Raw genomic sequence first — 18,327 nt, 5'->3', positions numbered from 1 at the left:
GTTTCGTGGTAAGAACCTGACAAATGGTTAAATTTTCGTTAAAACATGCAAAAAAAGAAAACTTGTTTGTTTTACAACCTTTCACTCATTAACTCCGTAGCGACTTTTGAAACATTGTATCTGGTGCTCATATATTTCAGAAAGTGTACATCAGGTTTAAACATTTTCACAAGTGGCACTTTAGCAACGGTTTGCACTATTAACATGTATATTTAAGGGTTTTCAGTTTTTCACTTCAAAACATGTAATAATTATAGCAAATATTTTGATAAATACTTGTATAATTATAAACTGTCTATAATTGTACTGATCCAACATGTCCTTTGTTAAACACTAAATCAGGTACATGTACTTGCAATTTAGCAATTTAAAAACTATCTATATTTGTAAATTGTTACCTATTCCAAGATATTGTTTAAATCTCATTCAAAAGTTTGCTGTTCAACTGCATGTTATGTAAAGTGTAATAAGTCGATACAATTCTCCTCTTTCAATAATATATATTAGTGTTCAATCTTATCAGATTTCTTGTTGTAAGGCGAAAACTTTTAGCACGTTATTCATAGCAAGATCACCTTCAAAGATATAAACAGCTATTTCAATGCTGGCTCTTGTTCAGAAATAAAGACAATATCTCGAAATCATATAAAATATGATATCAGCAGCAATTTCCATGCCAACTCTTGTTCAGAAATAAAGATACTATCTCAAAATCTTATAAAATCTGATTTTAACAGATATTTTAGTGCTAACTCATGGTCAGAGATAGACAGTATCTTAAAAACATATAAAGTCTGATTTTAGCAGCTACTTTCATGCTAACTCTTGTCCAGAAATAAAAATAGTCTCTCAGAATCTTATAAATTCTTAATACTATCAGCTATTTTCTTCCTAACATGTTCAGAGATAAAAATGGTATTTCAAAATGTTTTAAGTCTGATACTAGTAGCTACTTTCACGCTATTATTTGTTCAAAAATAAAAATGTTATCTAACAGAATCAAATTAAAGAAAGAATATTAAATTATAAATTTATTACAATACAAAAATAAAGAAGAAAGTGCATCAGACCATCAAAACTATACTTCATCTGCTTGTAACGTTAAAATGTAAACGTTCCACAAGACAGGCTTTCAAACAGGATATTGACTTTTTACTCTTCAGCCTGCTAAATTTCTAAAATGGACTGGTTCATCTTCCAATTTGGACAGTACCATTAACTGTCGAAAGGGGTGTTAACCAAAAAGATACTGGCTGAATAGCGAACAGTGCAGATCATGACCAGACTGCAAGGATGTGCAGGCTGATCATGATCTACATAGCTCGCAAAGGCAGAATCAATCATGTCCAGCATAGTAAGGGTTAAGTTCGTCCATAGACTTTTTATTCGATGAATTTCAGTTTCTGTTTGTAATAACAATGTATAGACATAATAGTAATAAGTAGATATAAGAAGTAAAAGCAACCTCTTTTATTAACTGTACCTGTTTTTAAACAAAATTCAAGGTTCGTCTGTTACAATAATCTACATCGTTATTTCGATACAACAAACGTCAACTTTTAGATTCGTACGGTCAATTATAACTATACTGAAGTATTGTATATAAAGAAACATATATGGTCGGTTTCTTATTGGAAATGATATTATAAACTATTTAACATTACACTATTATTCATAATAAGAGGGTGATACTAAAGCACAGTAATAGCTATATTGACTGATATTTATTATTTAAGGTTTAATTACATTGTTTTGTTGTTTATAGCATTTTGCCAGATTACTTATTATTGCTTAATACATCATTGCATACATATTCAGAAAATTATTAGTTTAACCAGAAATTCTATTTTCCAAAACAGATTTTATATCAAAATATTTCCTGACGTTAAGCAGACGACTTTCACAAGCTGTTGACATTTCTTACAAACAGGTTCTAACATTTGTAATGATATCGATCAGTTTGCAGAGCAACCGAGATATCCTTAAGGATATTTCTTTAGTTTGATTGATAGGTCATTGAAGAGAAAATATATTTTCAATGGTCGAGATAAGAAAAGTAAACTTTTGATATATCTTTATCCTCTACAAAATCAACGTGTAATCATTAAAATGTTATTTACTTTAAAGTCCCGGTATGCTTTAAATTGTAAAGTCCAAAATCAGCTGGAGGTATAATTCAAACTTAACTTTTAAATAAAGTGAAAAGAAATGGCACGATATTTACCAGAAAGTTTATTTCTAATGTTTTGAACGGCTTGTATTCGCAGATATATAAGTTTTTAAGTGTTTACTCATTCATCTTAAAGTGTTTTTTTTCGGAATATTGATTTCATATTTGAATTTGCAATACGTTCAGGTTATCCCGGACGGACGAAAGAACTCGTGTGATAAAAGAAATTTAAAAGAAAGAGAAGTAGCTTTTGTGGAAAATATTCGAGTGTGCAATATGCTAAAAATAGACATTATTCTTTTCACATCAAAATTGCATGGGTTGTAGCCTGCATTTTTATATCTATAGTTACTGTAGTACTAGTATTCGTACAACTTTTTCCCCGTCTTTTTCTGTAGAGATGATGTACACAAATAGACTTTTGATGTTTTGCATCTAAGTCGCCGAAAACAAATGAGTTTAGAATTTCTCTTTAAAATCTACTAAAATATATTTCAAAATGAAGATTTTTAGGTTGAGTGAAAAAAGACGCTGGACGAAAAAAGGACCAATTTATACTAACATCTAATGGATTATCTTTCATGATGGGTACTGCGAACACTAGAGGGTACTATAAGTATATCAACTACAGTTTACAAATGTTATTACATATATATTCTTCGTACACCACGAAAAGCGAACCTTGCATTCATAAGAAAATAAAGGGGGTCTAAATCAGTTTCAACTGTTTAAGAAAACGCATTCTTATTTGTCATAAATTCTTCTCTAAATGAGTATAACAATTCCATATTTTTAGATATTTGGCAGGTGTACATGTTACGAACTGGATATATATGAGGAAGTTATTGTTTGTATGAAAAAAAGAAGGAAATTAATAAGTTTCATGCAACTTATATGTTATAGGGTGTATTTTTTTCAAGCCAAACGGTTCAAGCACCGTATAATTAATCTAGAATCATTTTTAATTTATCAAATTATCTGTTCTTTGCCATATTTTCTGATCTGATGTATCTTTTACAGTTACAAGTTTCTGAAATTTAAATCTAACTCGGGCTAAATATGCGATTGCTTTTATTGCAACTGCTACTACTGCTGCTATTGCCACCGCTCACTTCTACTGCTGCTAGTGCTTATGCTGTTACTTCTACTGCTTCTACTGTTATTGCTGTAGTGTTACTGCTGGTACTGCTACTGCTTACTGCCCAATTCCCCACGTGAATAAGAGATGGAGAACGAATCATTTCAGACATAATGTATTTTATCAAATATTCACGGAGAACATATGCCTCGCTCGGGTATCGAATTTACGACACCGCGATCCGTAGATCTCCCTATTTAGCTAAGCGGGCAGGATAAATCCGAAAAGACAAATATTTAAATTGTCTATTTTAGTTCATATCACTTTGCTGTCTGTATCTGCAGAAAGCACATTCACATAATGTAGAGACTTACCCTAAGCCTTTTTTACACAAGGGAAACAATCCGTTTATATAGTAAAATTGTTGAGTGGACACCGTTTGTTAATCCTAATCCTGCCCATGTTATATCAGTGCAAAGGAAAAGTAACCTATCTATGTTAAATGCTATGCATGATAACACAGTCATGCATCTAACAGTCCTGAAATTGATTTCTTCGATTTTCTCATATGTCTACATATTTTTCCATACTTTGACGTATATATATATGGATAGTTGAGATTGTTCTCTTTCCAGCAGTAGCCTTTTCATCATATTTCACCTTGTGAAATTCTGTGGGTTTTGACTTTTTTTTAAAAACCGTCTGTTGAAAAATTTCACCACAGAAAATGTCTCAATTTCCCCAGTGCATTAACTTATTTGATCTTTACAATTCAGATTGCTAATCCATGTGGCAATTATGCATGCTTTTCCCTGCTTAGAGGTAAAAAGTGCATGGTTTGCATGAGGTTCTAGGTCTATAGCCACCTAAGCCTACCACAAGGGCTTAGCAGAGTTGTCTCCATTTTTTCCAAATATTTTTCCTGGGATCATTTCTTTCAGCTCAAATAACTCTTTTTCAGAAAATGATATTTTAATTTTTTTTCAGTCCTTGTACTTTCACGCAGTTAACTACACATATATCTAAAATAGATAGTTCCTACTTGTTTGTATTTTTAGTTACACTACCTACATAATGTGATATTAGAATCTGTATTAGCTTAACAATGACATAAAAAATGAAAAATTAGCATTTTAAAGTGTACGTCTAAAACTTTGATAAATATGGGCCCAGAAGTCAGAGAAGTGAATTATACTGACCTTTTTTTTTGTCAAATTGGGACGATTGATCAGCTGGATGTCCAGCTACATCTCCTTTGTATGGGAAATCTAATTCAGTGTCTAACATTCGGCTACTGTCTTGAGTCAGGGAATCATTACTTTCGCTGTCTGTACTACTTTGCTCAGTCTCTGCGGAATATTCAATTTATATATAAGGTAATTTATATGAAGGAGATACATTTTTCTATTAATATTGTAATGGCTTGATTTAATGGTGGAATGGTGGAAGTATGAGATATTTGAAATCATTGGTATAACTTATTGCAAAGCCTCACTTCTTTTATTTCAGTACAATGAAATTTTGGTTGTCACAACATTGGTATACTCAAATCAAAGCTTTCATGAAATTGCTTTTACTGAACTTGTTATTTATTTCTCCTTAAAGACAGGTCTACACTACAAAATACTTTGTTTGAGACACCATATTTCAACGTGTTTAAAACATATTTGAACGTCGTTTGTGCAACTATAGATATAGGGCGGGCAAACATGCGTCATTCTGCAAGTACAAACACCCTGTCCGTTTCTCCTGTAGGGAACTTCAAAAGCTATCCATCACTTCTTTTATTCAAATAATAAAAACAATTTTAAAACCAACCTTCATCAAAGACGTCGTTAAACTCTTTCATATCTGTGAACGTTTTCAGGGTAACTGGTGTGTTCGAATGTTTTGACAACTTCTCCGCTATAGCATTTGTGCTATTTAAAAATTGCTCACTTCGAAATAATTTCCACAATTCCATCATGGCGGCTGGCGAAGAAAAAGTAATTGGAACTCTTATACCACTTTCTTGTTGCTTTGGTAGATGCTCTGTACATTAACGATAACGAAAATAATAAGAACAGCAACTTACATATATTCAAAATTTACTAATCCTTTTTCTCATATAGCCGATACGACTCTTATGTAAATGATAGATTCAAATAAAGATTAAGTGCAAATGAAAACATGACTCTGGTGGAAACGTTCGTATTCAGCAATACCACTCCATTTCTATAAATGTTTATTACATGCTGTAGATGACATACCTGAGAATATCAGTGAAAAAAATCATATTTAATGCAATATGTAAAAGTAAAATTAATACATGGTATCCACATAACTATTGATCATTGAATGTCGTTTATAAAGAGAAACCTTACACTAATAAATCTTCTAAAGTTGTTTTTCAAAACAAGATGGCGTCATGTTGATTTCATGAATTAAAAACTAACCTTCTGAATCACTGCGCATAATGTGAGCTGGCACATTAAATAGCCTCGTATTTTCTAATTGCAATAACGGATAATATAATATTTGTGAATATCAATGATTTCATTTTGCATTAGTGTTTATAGTTGAACAACATAATGGATAAAGAGAACCGATATATTCTATGTTTTCTTTATTTTTATTACTTCGAGAGTAGAACGTGCACACTGGAGAAACAACTAAAATACTAATTTGATAAAACTCAATACTGATGCAGAGAGCTTTCAGAATAATCAATATGTTTGAACTCTGTAAAATGAATTATTTGAATTATACTATATTGTCAACAAATTTTCACAGAGAAGGTAGACATATAAGAAAGGCAGTTGTTGACAATTTACCCACAATGCTCATCTCCTATCAAACAACTCCAATATCTATCCAAACATAAAATATTAATGTTTAACACTAGTAAGTAATTAAGTCGGTGGTACTTACGTTCATTAAGTATGTCATGGAGTGATTCAATGGTCACATTTGAACATATTGCAACAATCGTATCGCAATGATATCCAACCGCTTTACCTATATCATCCAAGGTTTTGTGGAATAAGTCACTTTCGAAATATTCAATAAGGGCCAACATGTCACACGGTTCCCTACTTGCAGTCTGCAGAAGGACACATTTCTGTTCAACGGATATATTTTGTATATTCTTTGACTTCTTTATCTCTTTCAAAATCTTGTTAACTTCCTCCTGGATTTCTTGAAAATTGCCTTTGTTTTTTGTTTGATCCAATGCGATCTGCCACACTTCAAACAAAATATTTTCAGCAATTTTCTTCTTCTCTTCATCGGATCCAACAGTTATCATTTTCAATTCTAGCACTGAAAATACAAAGAGACCTAAAATGCTGCATTCTCAATTATTATCATAATCGGACATGGAGTAACTATTATTCCGTATGGAGAAATAGTATGAAGAAATTAACTAAACTAGTAAAACGTATACAAAATCTGCAATTGCAACAGTAAAAAAAATCAAAGATAATAGCATACTTCGATTACTGTCAAAGCTTATTCCATGTGTAATCATTTGTTGAAGTGTTTCTTTCGTTTTCTGAACAATCTCTGAAAAAAACGAGAAGTGCAGATTTTATTTTTCTTATTTACATCTATCCCCATTTAAGGAACATGTTTAATTGTTTTTCTTGATCATTTTAGACAAAAACATAATTATTGTCTCTTATAAATAATTGAAGCAAAATATTATAGCAACATCACAATGACATAAAATTCATAATTTAGCTTTACCTTTATGAATGTCTGAAAATGTTTTCATCTGCAAACCCTCCGATTTGAGTTCCTCCATGCATGTCTTAAATGAGCCATCTTCCTTTGCTTTTTTCTTACTCTCTTCCAATATTTCATTAATGCGAGATTTCTCTTCCGAATTTAGATAATTTTTAGCAACATTAATGCTGTATTTGAGATCAGATAGGTAGTCAACGAAGTTGTCCGGATCTAACGATTTAACTGCTACCTCTGCGTAGTTCTTCCGTGCATGGTACAGATTGTCTATTGCCTCCTTCAGATCAACACTGCATTCAAAAGCATACAGTAATACCCCAGTCAGTAACGAAATGTCCCAAACTGACAAATCCAACGGGGCTGCCAAACGATCTGAGGCAGATGGATAGAGAATTGCTAAATGTTCCGAATCAGTGATCTTTTCCCTAAGTATATCTTTTTTCTCATCCAGTTTGCATCTCAAATCGCTTTCCTGACATTTTGTTTTAATTAGAGCAGACAATACAAATCGCCCGCCTTCAACCAAAAGTTTTATGTAACGTTCATATCGATCGGACTTATCTTTTAAGTAAACGTTGAATCCTTGAAAATAAAACTATAATTAAGAGATCTACTCCAAGAAGATGAACAAACAAAAGATAAAGAAAAACACAGAAGATATATTCAGAGCAGCATTTATAACACATGTATTCTTAGTATTAAAAAAATCTACTTCTTTTACATGGTAAAATAGGCATACTTTATTTGCTTCTAAACGAAACCTCAGAAAAATAAAAGTTTCTGTTAACTGTAATGGAGATGATGTTAACCCCAACAATCAATTATAAGTATCTAGATGTTGTACTAGACAGTGATTTTTCTGGTGCATCAACTGCAAACAATATTGTCAGAAACGTTTGTTCTAAATTAAAGATCTTATAAGGCAATATTAATGTTTAAAGAACAAATCACTCGTTCAATGCCAACCTGACTTGGTATCATGGTCTTATCAAATATTGGAAAACAAGGTTACAGTCCACTTAGAAATAAATGAGATTATTATAGTATTGCTGTTCTTCTTTCAATCACTTTACATTTTTATTTTATAACGTGTGATATGTATATAATGTATATACACGAGTAAATCTATATATCTGTCTTACATGTCTAGCAAATACACGATAGAAACTAACTTACCTTCAAGGTTCTTGAGATACTCGTCTACCTATTCAAGAAGATAACAAGATAATTAAAGTAATCAAAACATAATGCAGAGCACAAGAAAATTGAAAAATACGACTAAATCCTTAAAACCGGGAGATTCTTAAAAATATATTGCAATAACTTACAGTTTATCATGAAAGTGCATGAAATTTAATTTACAGTTCGGTTAAGACTTTAAACAAAATTCTCTTGTCACAGATAGATACCTGTTTCTGAGCTTTGGACACCTCCTGATACCATTCTTTCAGTTTTGAGTCATGCTCGTTCCGAATATATGGTTGCAGCTGTTGTATTAAGTAACATTCAATTTGGCTTTGAAGATGTACCTCGTTTCCCGGATCTATTTGCCTTTCTATCCTTAGTAATATAGTCTCAATATTCTTCCACTCTTCTTCAAATTTCCACTGAGGTAGCCGAGCACATGGATGGTGACCGACAATGACATTTCTGATCTTTCTTAAACGTAACAGATCAGCCGCAATAGATATGTCTTTACATTTTGGGGGACGGTCTCAGCCTTTTGTCGGAGGTGGTAGTTGAACGGCAGAAAGTAAATTGATAGAGATAGTAATCAGTAGTGATGTATCCATAAGTCTGAGATTTGGCCATTGTGTGATGACGACTTCACATTCCTGTTGATTCAGAATTCTCTTTGTCTTTAATTCCTTCAGTTTGTCTTGATTTAATCGAATAAAATCTTCACCATTATTATTTGGTGAATAAAAATTAAACACTTTCCTTACACTCTCTGTACAAAGGTCCATATACATAGACACAAGTCGAAGGTAGTAATCTGTTTCTTCTGGGTTGTCCGACATGGTATTTTTCTTTGGAACGCCTATGTAACATAATAAATTGCTACAATTTGTCATTACAATTTTGTCTAAACATTGACATATCATTTTTCTTGTAGATTTATGTACTTTGATTAAAAACTACATTAAAAGTATAAAAGTTGTACGCGCGAAAATATGTGATAAAGCCGAGAGCACAGTGCTTGGACATAATAGTTTGAAGATAAAAGTATGCAAAAGCTAGCAAATGAGCTCCGACATAACATGTTTATTTCATAGTTACCAAATAGTTGTCACATGATTGGTTTAAATTACAATAAATACTGTATTTCTGAAATTTAAAAAACATTCCAAACTCGATCTACTCTGGTAACACCGGTTATTTAGTAAGTCACTTGTATGATATGCAATGTCTATCTACCGACATAAATACTAATACTGTCCAGGTTAGAGGTTTTCTCAAAGCTTTAATTAGACCGTGCTTTTCGTTCTAAAAGTAGGAATTCAAAGGTATTGTACGAACAAAATGTACGGTTTGTCGGTGCAACACTGCACACATCAACGAACAAAGGGACAGTTCCTGGAGTGCATTTTTTTGTATGTAAAATTATAAATTATACCATTATCGCAAGTTTGTAGCAAATATAGCAAATAACATCCATCAATATCGGCACTAAAACTAGACTGGGCTGTTGTGAGGATTAGAATATCTCTCAAATATTTGAAGATGTAATTAAAAGTAAGACGTTTGAAAACTTTTTCGATTTTATTCAAAAGGGAAACTGGATGGTGGGGTAGTGAAGCATCACATTTCTGATAACAGCACTGGCACGAGCTTCTTTCCGTAAATTTAGGACTTTGCTACTTTGTAACGATACTTGAAAACATGTTGAAGAATTGACCTCAAGACCGATATGACAAAAATCGATATCAGGGGAGACAACAGTTATATGGTATTGGGAAGGTGACCTATCGTTATTGATGATATTGCGATGGCGCTCTTTAATGCCACAGAGTATTGTCACCTTGATGATTGGCGTGTTATTTCAATTTTAAATCTAACAAAAGAGGAGGCTTTTCATCAGATATCAAACAAGCTTATTTGACTGAATTGTCACTTCAGTTACAAACTATGTAAAAACAATTTATTTTTACCAAAACAACATTTAATATGTAATTAATCGAATCATAGTATTATAAACACGTTACTTATAATAATAAACTGTACTTTTTATAGTCAAAAGTGCATACCGAAACATATACTTATTTCGTATTTAAGAAGAATATATTTTTAACAAACAAATTGTAGGAACTTTGAAATATGATAAAGTTTTTGCTATATAGCTCATTTTTACATAAAAAGTTATATACTTCGTAATAAATTTTATTGCAACTGTTCATATTTCTAACATACTTACATTGTGAAAACAAATATCATATGTTTAAAAAAAAAACACTATTTACTTATCAAAAACTGTCACGTACTTATTAATTTCGAAGAAGATTGAGCTTGGCATTACAATATCAGTGTTTGCATTTACATACATATCTTACGTATTTCCTTACTATGCTCAAAAGTCTGCTTCAGTAATTTATACAGTTTTTCCTTTTTTCTAAGTTTTGTTGTAATTCCTTATTCATGAAATTTCTGTTTGATATCATTTATTCTTTTCATTTTAGAATATCATCTTTAAATTAAATGAATCGAAAGTTAGGGTATGTTTGCAGATTACCTATAACTACCCGAAATTGATACGCATTTATAGAGGGGGCACGACGAAACATCGACAGACAAAACATCGACACGACAGAACATCGACCCGACTACATACCGAAAGACAGTCGTGGAATAACTGAAGTTGTTGATTGATAAGCCGATGTCATTAAAAATCGGATCATCTTAAAAGACTGTGTACGAGAAATCAAATTGACTACGTGCAATTTAATAAAAGGATATATATAATTATCTGTCTGACAAATATGCTTCTAATATTTCCTCCAAATTTTCGTCATTAGCAAAACAAAATATACCTACTAGTACAATTACAGTGTGACCAAATGACCAGCCACGGATTACCAACAACATCAAAATGAACATACGTACTCGAAAAAGAGCATATCGAAAGGCAAAGATGACACAGTCAGCAAACCAATGGCAAAAATTTAGAACTCTTCGAAACACATCCAGTCTTCTTATCCGCGAAGCCAAATAAATGATTACTTTTATAAACTTGCCGTTAAACTCAAGAAACTCAAGGACGGATCCTTTTCCTAAAAGGACTTGTGGAAGAGTCTAAAATCATTCGAGTAATACAATACCTCCCTTACAACATCCTATTTTAGAAGTATGCGTACTAAACAACTATAATCATTTTTGTGATTAATGTGCACAGTAAATTGAATCCGATAATCCATGTATATGCTATAATGCGACAATCAGCATTGTTAAAACAAAATGTGTCAGCGACATGCGCACAATAACATACATGGGGTTAAACAGATATTACGGAATTAGTTCCAATATAAAAACCGTTATCACGAGAAGTATTTTCAGTTGACAAGACTTCTAGTAGTTACATAAACGACTAATTCAAATTGTCAACGTAATTTATATACATACAACCTTTAAAAGTATGCGTGTTTTTACTGTGGACATAACTATGAAGTTTATTTGTATAAATCCAAAATTAGATAATAATACATGAAACAAAAATTTCAAAATAAGATCTTGACTTATACGGTACAATTGAAACAACCCGACGAAACACTCATATACAATTTATCCAAATATATTTAGGTCAATACTGTCACTTTCCGACGGACAAGTACATAAGTACATTTGCATGTGAAAAATGAGATACGAACACCTGACGGTCATTATAGACATTTGGCAATTATGCATTTCTGGTATATCCCGATGACGAGCTGTATACCGGATTAAAGACGTTTTACTTGTGTAAGAGGACATTTCAAAATATTCAAATCATATAACATGGTGTAACGGTAACATTAATGTCACGACTTTATTCATTAATTTTAAACCAATCTGGTGGTTAATATCTTATTCTGGATTTGTCGCCGATTAGTTTTGAATCGTTTAAGAATCGAAATAACAAGTTACCAAGTGTGATTTATCGTAGAATAACGCAAGTTTTTCGTTCTTATGCGAAAGAATATATTCTTACACGTAAGACACTCAAAACACGGGCTATTCTACGATAAACTACACTTGGGAACTTATTATTAATTTTCTTAAATATTTCGATAAAAACAATCGAAGACTTTCAAGACAATTCTATAAGATTTGACGGAAATTCGCAAAAAAAGACGGGATGATTTCGCAAAAATCAGCGGCATACTTCTAGTTCTGATATTTCTCCAAACACTATTTATGCACGATGGGCAGTTATATTTCGGGCGTAATAATTTTACGAGGGCGCAGCCCGGGTGAAATTATTCGTACGACGTATTACCGCCCGAGTGTATAAATAGTGCTAAAATACGGTTTTGCTACAAGTTATTTCGATTCTAATATGCCCTTAATCTGAAACAGTAGATAAAATATAGTAGCGCTCTTTCTTGGTCGCAGCGAAATAATGACGTCACCGCACGTTAACGTGACTTCATTTTAGCGTAAGTGTGTTTTAACAGAGACAAGCATATAAGAATATGAAATATTATTAAATATTTCTAAAGCACCATTATCAGACACGAATTTGCTAGTATCTTTAATCGCAAAAGGAAGATATATAATTAATGACGTCCGACTATTACGTAAATTGAAGAATTTTCAAATTTGATTTAAATTTTAATGTTCGAAGAATCAACCCCAATCGACCTAATAAATTCAACCATGTTGTGTTTATTAAGATATCAGGATACGATTTTGACCCCGGGGTCATAATTTGAACAACTTTAGTAGAGGTCCACTAGGCAATGCTACATGTCAAATATCTAAGGTCTAGGGCTTCTGGTTTTCGAGAAGAAGATTTTTTAAGATTTTTCTATGTAAAATCAAGTGACCCCTGGGGCGGGGTCAATTTTGACCCCGGGGTCATGATTTGAACAAATTTGGTAGAGGTCCACTAGACAATGCTTCACACCAAATATCTAAGCTCTAGGGCTTCTGGATTTTGAGAAGAAGATTTTTAAAGTTTTTCCTTTCGGTTGCCATGGCAACCAGAGTTCTGCATGGAATTCAATTCTTTGAACAATTTTTAAAGAGGACCATCCATGAAACATCCTGTGAAGTTTGGACGGACGGACGGACGACGGACGGACGGACGGACGCCGGACGGTGAGCGATCACAATAGCTCACCCCGAGCACTTTGTGCTCAGGTGAGCTAATAAGTTGCAACGATTATTTTTCAGAATTTGTAGCTGCAATAATAAAAAAAAACGCTGAAGTGGGACGTATGATTTTAACCCAAATCGCCCCACAAATTATCAGTCAAACGAAAATCAAACAATGTGCCATAAGTAATTACTGAATGTTAGTTTAAATCTTCAACCGTTAGAAAGTAGTAAAGTCCTCTTTGTGTACTCCTGAATCGCAATAGAAAAGTATCGCAGATATAAACCTGGTATGGCATTTCAGTCGAAAATAGATGAAAATAGGCAACGTAATGTAAAAACAAGAGCTTTCGGAGGACAGCAACGCTCGACTATTCAACAGTTTTGCCAATTGAATGAATATTAAAGTCGAAAAGGGGGCCATAATTTTGTAAAATTGCAAAAAGAGTTATGGAACCTGTGCAATGCATATCAGCTCATGACAGGGACAATTGTCCAAGTTTAATTCATTCGCATTAGAGGGTACTGAGATACCAGCTTATCTACAAAAATTTAACCAACGACTGCTTAGTCGAAAAAAATGGCATAAATTTGGAGAAATGCAAAGTAGAGTTATGACACCTGAGCACTGCATATCAGATCATAATAGTGAACAAGTGTGTGACGATTCAATCCATTTCCATGAGTAGGTACTGAAATACCTTCTTACATATAAAACCTCAATCAAAAATGTCTAAGTCATTAAAGGGGCATACGTTTATACAAACGCAAAATAGAGTTATTGAACCTGTGAAGTGTAAGTCAATTTATCACAGTGAATAAGGTTCATATAAAGTGTTTTGAAACTGCCCCTCAGTGGAATTTTTGTTTTATGTTTTTAGCCATCATAAGCCTTTGTTTTTCATAAAATGTATACCAAACTGTTCAGAATAAGTAGAAGAGTCTTTTAAGAGAAGTGTTATGTTTGGAATAATCAATTTTCTCTTATATCACATGTACTTTGCTCGTCCACATTCTGTTTTGTAGAAAATATCAAACTTCCTTTTCAAAAATATTTTGATATTATGTCTATACTTATTGTGTGCCTAACATATTTCTCCAGGTACTCCCAGTGTTGAAAATGTTAAAAACATGCACATTTCAAAACGTTGCAAAAATTGCAAAATGAAAGTGAAAGTAGAGGTGTCAAAATGAAAAAAATACTGCTATGTTCAAGAGAATATGTAAGTTAACCATATTTCATTACTGGGGAGTACCCAGATAAATATGTTGCACACAGAACCAAAACAAAATTAAAGAAAAATACGTTTGAAAAAGAAGTTTGATATTTTCTACAAAATAGAACGTTTACAGTCGAAGTGAATGTGATATTAAACAAAATACACATTCCTAAACAATCTTACCTTTGAATAAAGTATTTCCTACTTCCTCTGAACAATTCAGTATATTTATTATAAATGGTAATGGTCTATGGGATATAAATTTCAGAAATTAATATTCATCTGAAGGATGGTCTCCAAACACTGTTGATGAACCTTAACCAAATAGGGACGCTGGCGCGGACGCAGACTCATAGATGAAATAAAAAAAGTGGAAAACCACAGGTCGCCCAACACGTCATTAACGAAAATGTTGCAGGCTCGGTTTGTTCATGGACGGTAGCGGAAGTGCAAGCTACCGTCCATGCCATCTAGCCCCGGGTCGAGCAGAACTCAACATTTCCACATGTTATAAGTACCAAAATGTTTTTAGAGACATCCGCAGATGTACTTATACGGCGGTACACATGGAACCTTCAATGATGCACAGATAGCGATTCCATGAAAAGCGGCGTATGGTCCGAGGATAAAATAATGGATGGATCCTAAATGAGAAAACAATGGGCAAAATTAAACAAACTTGAGTCCAATAGCTCTACCTATTCTTTGAATAGTCGAGCTGAAAAAAAAAAACACAATTTTCCTTTCTTTTTCAAATGCTGCAGCCCTATTTTTCTCATGCAGTTTTCCGTGTAAAATTGGTTTATTTTTGGCCATAACTGACATTTGTTGCAGTCCTACCCAGAAATGTGTAATTTCACCTTTCTACTACGAGGACAAAAAAAAAAGAAAAACGTCAAGTTCCCTAAAGTTTTACTGCACGTTTCAGTATTTCGGTATTACCAGAAAATTTGGCTTTAATTTAACAATACAATTTTTTGGCAATGACGATGTTATTTATTGTAATAACAAAATATTTTCTCGTAATAACGAGATACGAGTCATAACTAGTAAAGATCTAATGTAATACGGGTAATTTTCTTCTAATAAAATTGATAGAATATCTCGTAATTACGAGATGAGAACGATTGTTTTAAAATAATTATATAAAATACATTATACATACATACATTTTAGAATGTCTTCTCCTGGGCCCGTCATTTATATAAACTGCAAATTCAGCACGAACAAAGCATGGACAACTATTGATACATACATCATACGGCCAAGTTAAAGTTTACTTTTTGTAAAGGTACCTCAAATCATTCATAAATATGACAAAACGAGATATGTTCAAAACTTTCCTAAGAATCAGCACTGAATATCATTAGTGTTTAAAAAACTTTTAATTGCAATAAATATTTATATGAAATCTAATTTCAGATCTATTTGACTTGGTATTTTTACTTAGCACATAGACACAAATCAATGAATTGTCTTTGCCCCAAAGAGGACAATATTAGTAACATTATATAATATCACGACAATCTTGATTTTTTCGTGAGGACCGTGTTTTAAGTCAGAGAAAAGCCTCAAACTATCCATTATGTGAAAGAATGGACAATCTCGGCGCGTTGCGCCTCGATTTGTCCATTCTTTCACATAATGGACAGTTTTCGGCTTTTCTCCTTTACATAATGTAACAATATGCGTTCGAAAATGTTTTGTTACGTTTTCCAGCTTTAGAGAGGACGATAAATAGCTGATTCGTGCATATTTACACCCTAAAACGTTGGTATTATTTTATATAGAATAAATTAATATTGTAATACTGATATCAGTTTGTTAAACAATTGTTGGGTTGGTATATCACACAGCGTTTCATGACCTTTTGATCTATTCCATATAAAACATAAGCCTGTAGATTTCTTAATATTGAAGTTTACTGGTGATCATTTTGATAAATGTGGTATTATGTCAATAAGTATATATGTAACAGTTAATGGCCACGCGCCTCACTTTATTTCATAGTTCATAGTCAGGATTTTCATGCTTTTTCAGTGACAATTTAAGGTTAAAAGGTAGGACTGGAGCAGGTCTTTAAATGTATGCTGTAATTGTAAAGTTATCATAAGATCCGCATTTTTTGTGACAGACCCACGGTCGGACTGACGGATACGGCACACTTTAAGTCTTTTCCGGTAACACTCTATTAGGAAACTAATTACAAAACGAACCATAACGCTTTTGAAAATGGAACTTTACACAATTTCCGATGAGAGAATTATATACATTGTTACATTACACAAAGACAGTTTTCAGTGTAATATCGAAATTTAGAACATGGCTTTCAAAGAATTATTGGACAAGTGATCTATACTGTATATTATCACTGTGAAAAGTTTCAGATACCTTCGTTGTGAACTGGTAAGAAACTGAAAAAATATTAAATTCGTTAAAACATGAAAAAAGATAACTTGTCTGTTTTACATGTTTGGTTAAAATACCTTTCACTCATTAACCCATTGCCACTCTTAATTATCTGGTCTTCTACATATTTCAGAAAGTGTGCAAATATTTTTTGCAACCGTTTGAACTATGAACATGTATATTTTAGGGGTTTAAGGTATAAGGCCCATAATAGAGTACCTCCTTTTTGAAGAGTATTCAATTCCTACGATAAACCTATTTTGACTACAATTTCCAGGGGGGCGTAGGTTGAAGCCCCACTGGGACCAAATTTTTTTCCTTATTTTCCTTTTTTTTCTAGTAAATTTTTACTTCTTTCAAGACTTATTATTGATTTATTGTAAAAAAGTGGAAAAATTTCATATGATAAGCGGTTTCTTGCTGTTCAAAGCGAATTTACATCTGAAACCGAAATGGTAGAGTTAGACATCTTTAAAAATACTGAGTTACATGCGGTAAAAGTTCTCTATTTTGCCTTCATTCTTTAGATTGCATATTGTGGAAGAAATGTAGGTAGGTTTTACTTCTGCCCCAAGGTTGTTTTTGAATGATGTGAGCAAAATTCAAAACAGACTCGCAGGATTCGACCTTAATTTTTCAATGTTGGAGTTTGAATTCTGTCTCATTAAATCTGTTTACTAGAGGCCCCCTAGAAAAAATTATATTGACAGTTTTATTTTAAGTTTTATAACTGTTTACCAATAGTTTGATGTTTCTTTTATTAAAAAAATAATGGTATAATGAATTATCTGCAAACGTTTTAGATGAAGGCCATCACTTTGAAATTTGTCTCTACTTGAGCTTGAGGAAATACCATAAATTACACAAAATTTATAAAAAAAAACCGGTACGGTAAAAGTTGTTTAAAAATTGCAACACAGTGCGAAAAACGATCAACTTTAAGAATATACCAAGCACATGCCATTTCTTAAACATTACTATTATGTGTCTAATACCTTAAGGTTATATCATTTCAGCATTTCCTTTCAAGTAATGCAATAAATATAGAAAATTGTTTAATAAATACCCGTATAATTCTACACTGTCTATAGTTGTACTAATCCAACATGTCTATTGTTTAACACTGAATCATATTTAGAAGACATGAATGATTGTAAATAGTTTTCTATACCACGATATTGTTTAAATCTCATTCAAAAGCTTGTAGTGTTACCTGAGTGTAACGTAAAATGTAATAATCGATACGATTAACTACTGTTTCAATAATAACATGTCAATTTATAATCTTATCAGATTTCATTTTGTAGTGCAAAAAATATTCAAAGCGAGATAAAATTCAAAGATATAAGCAGCTTTTTTCATGCTGGCTCTTGTTCAGAAATAAAAACAGTACCTCAAACATCTTTTGAAATATGATATTAGCAGCTATGTCCATG

At 32.5% G+C, this 18,327-nt stretch overlaps 1 protein-coding gene across 1 annotated transcript; it reads right to left on the bottom strand.

The window, feature by feature from the left end:
- Positions 1–3,563: 3,563 nt before the first annotated feature.
- LOC128548113 (uncharacterized) lies at positions 3,564–18,090 on the bottom strand. Its single transcript, XM_053522508.1, has 9 exons — positions 17,958–18,090; positions 8,381–9,012; positions 8,148–8,175; positions 6,975–7,553; positions 6,720–6,791; positions 6,159–6,548; positions 5,067–5,279; positions 4,448–4,597; positions 3,564–3,586 (listed from the first exon to the last, which is right to left on the bottom strand). The coding sequence occupies exons 4-9, from the start codon at positions 7,030–7,032 to the stop codon at positions 3,564–3,566; spliced, it is 906 nt and encodes a 301-aa protein (XP_053378483.1). The 5' UTR covers positions 7,033–7,553; positions 8,148–8,175; positions 8,381–9,012; positions 17,958–18,090.
- Positions 18,091–18,327: the final 237 nt, after the last annotated feature.

Source organism: Mercenaria mercenaria, chromosome 14 (genome assembly GCF_021730395.1).
Source record: "Mercenaria mercenaria strain notata chromosome 14, MADL_Memer_1, whole genome shotgun sequence".
Taxonomy (NCBI): Eukaryota; Metazoa; Mollusca; class Bivalvia; order Venerida; family Veneridae; genus Mercenaria; species Mercenaria mercenaria.
The sequence above is the reverse complement of the archived record's forward strand: the minus strand, read 5'-3'. Positions and strand labels throughout refer to the sequence as shown.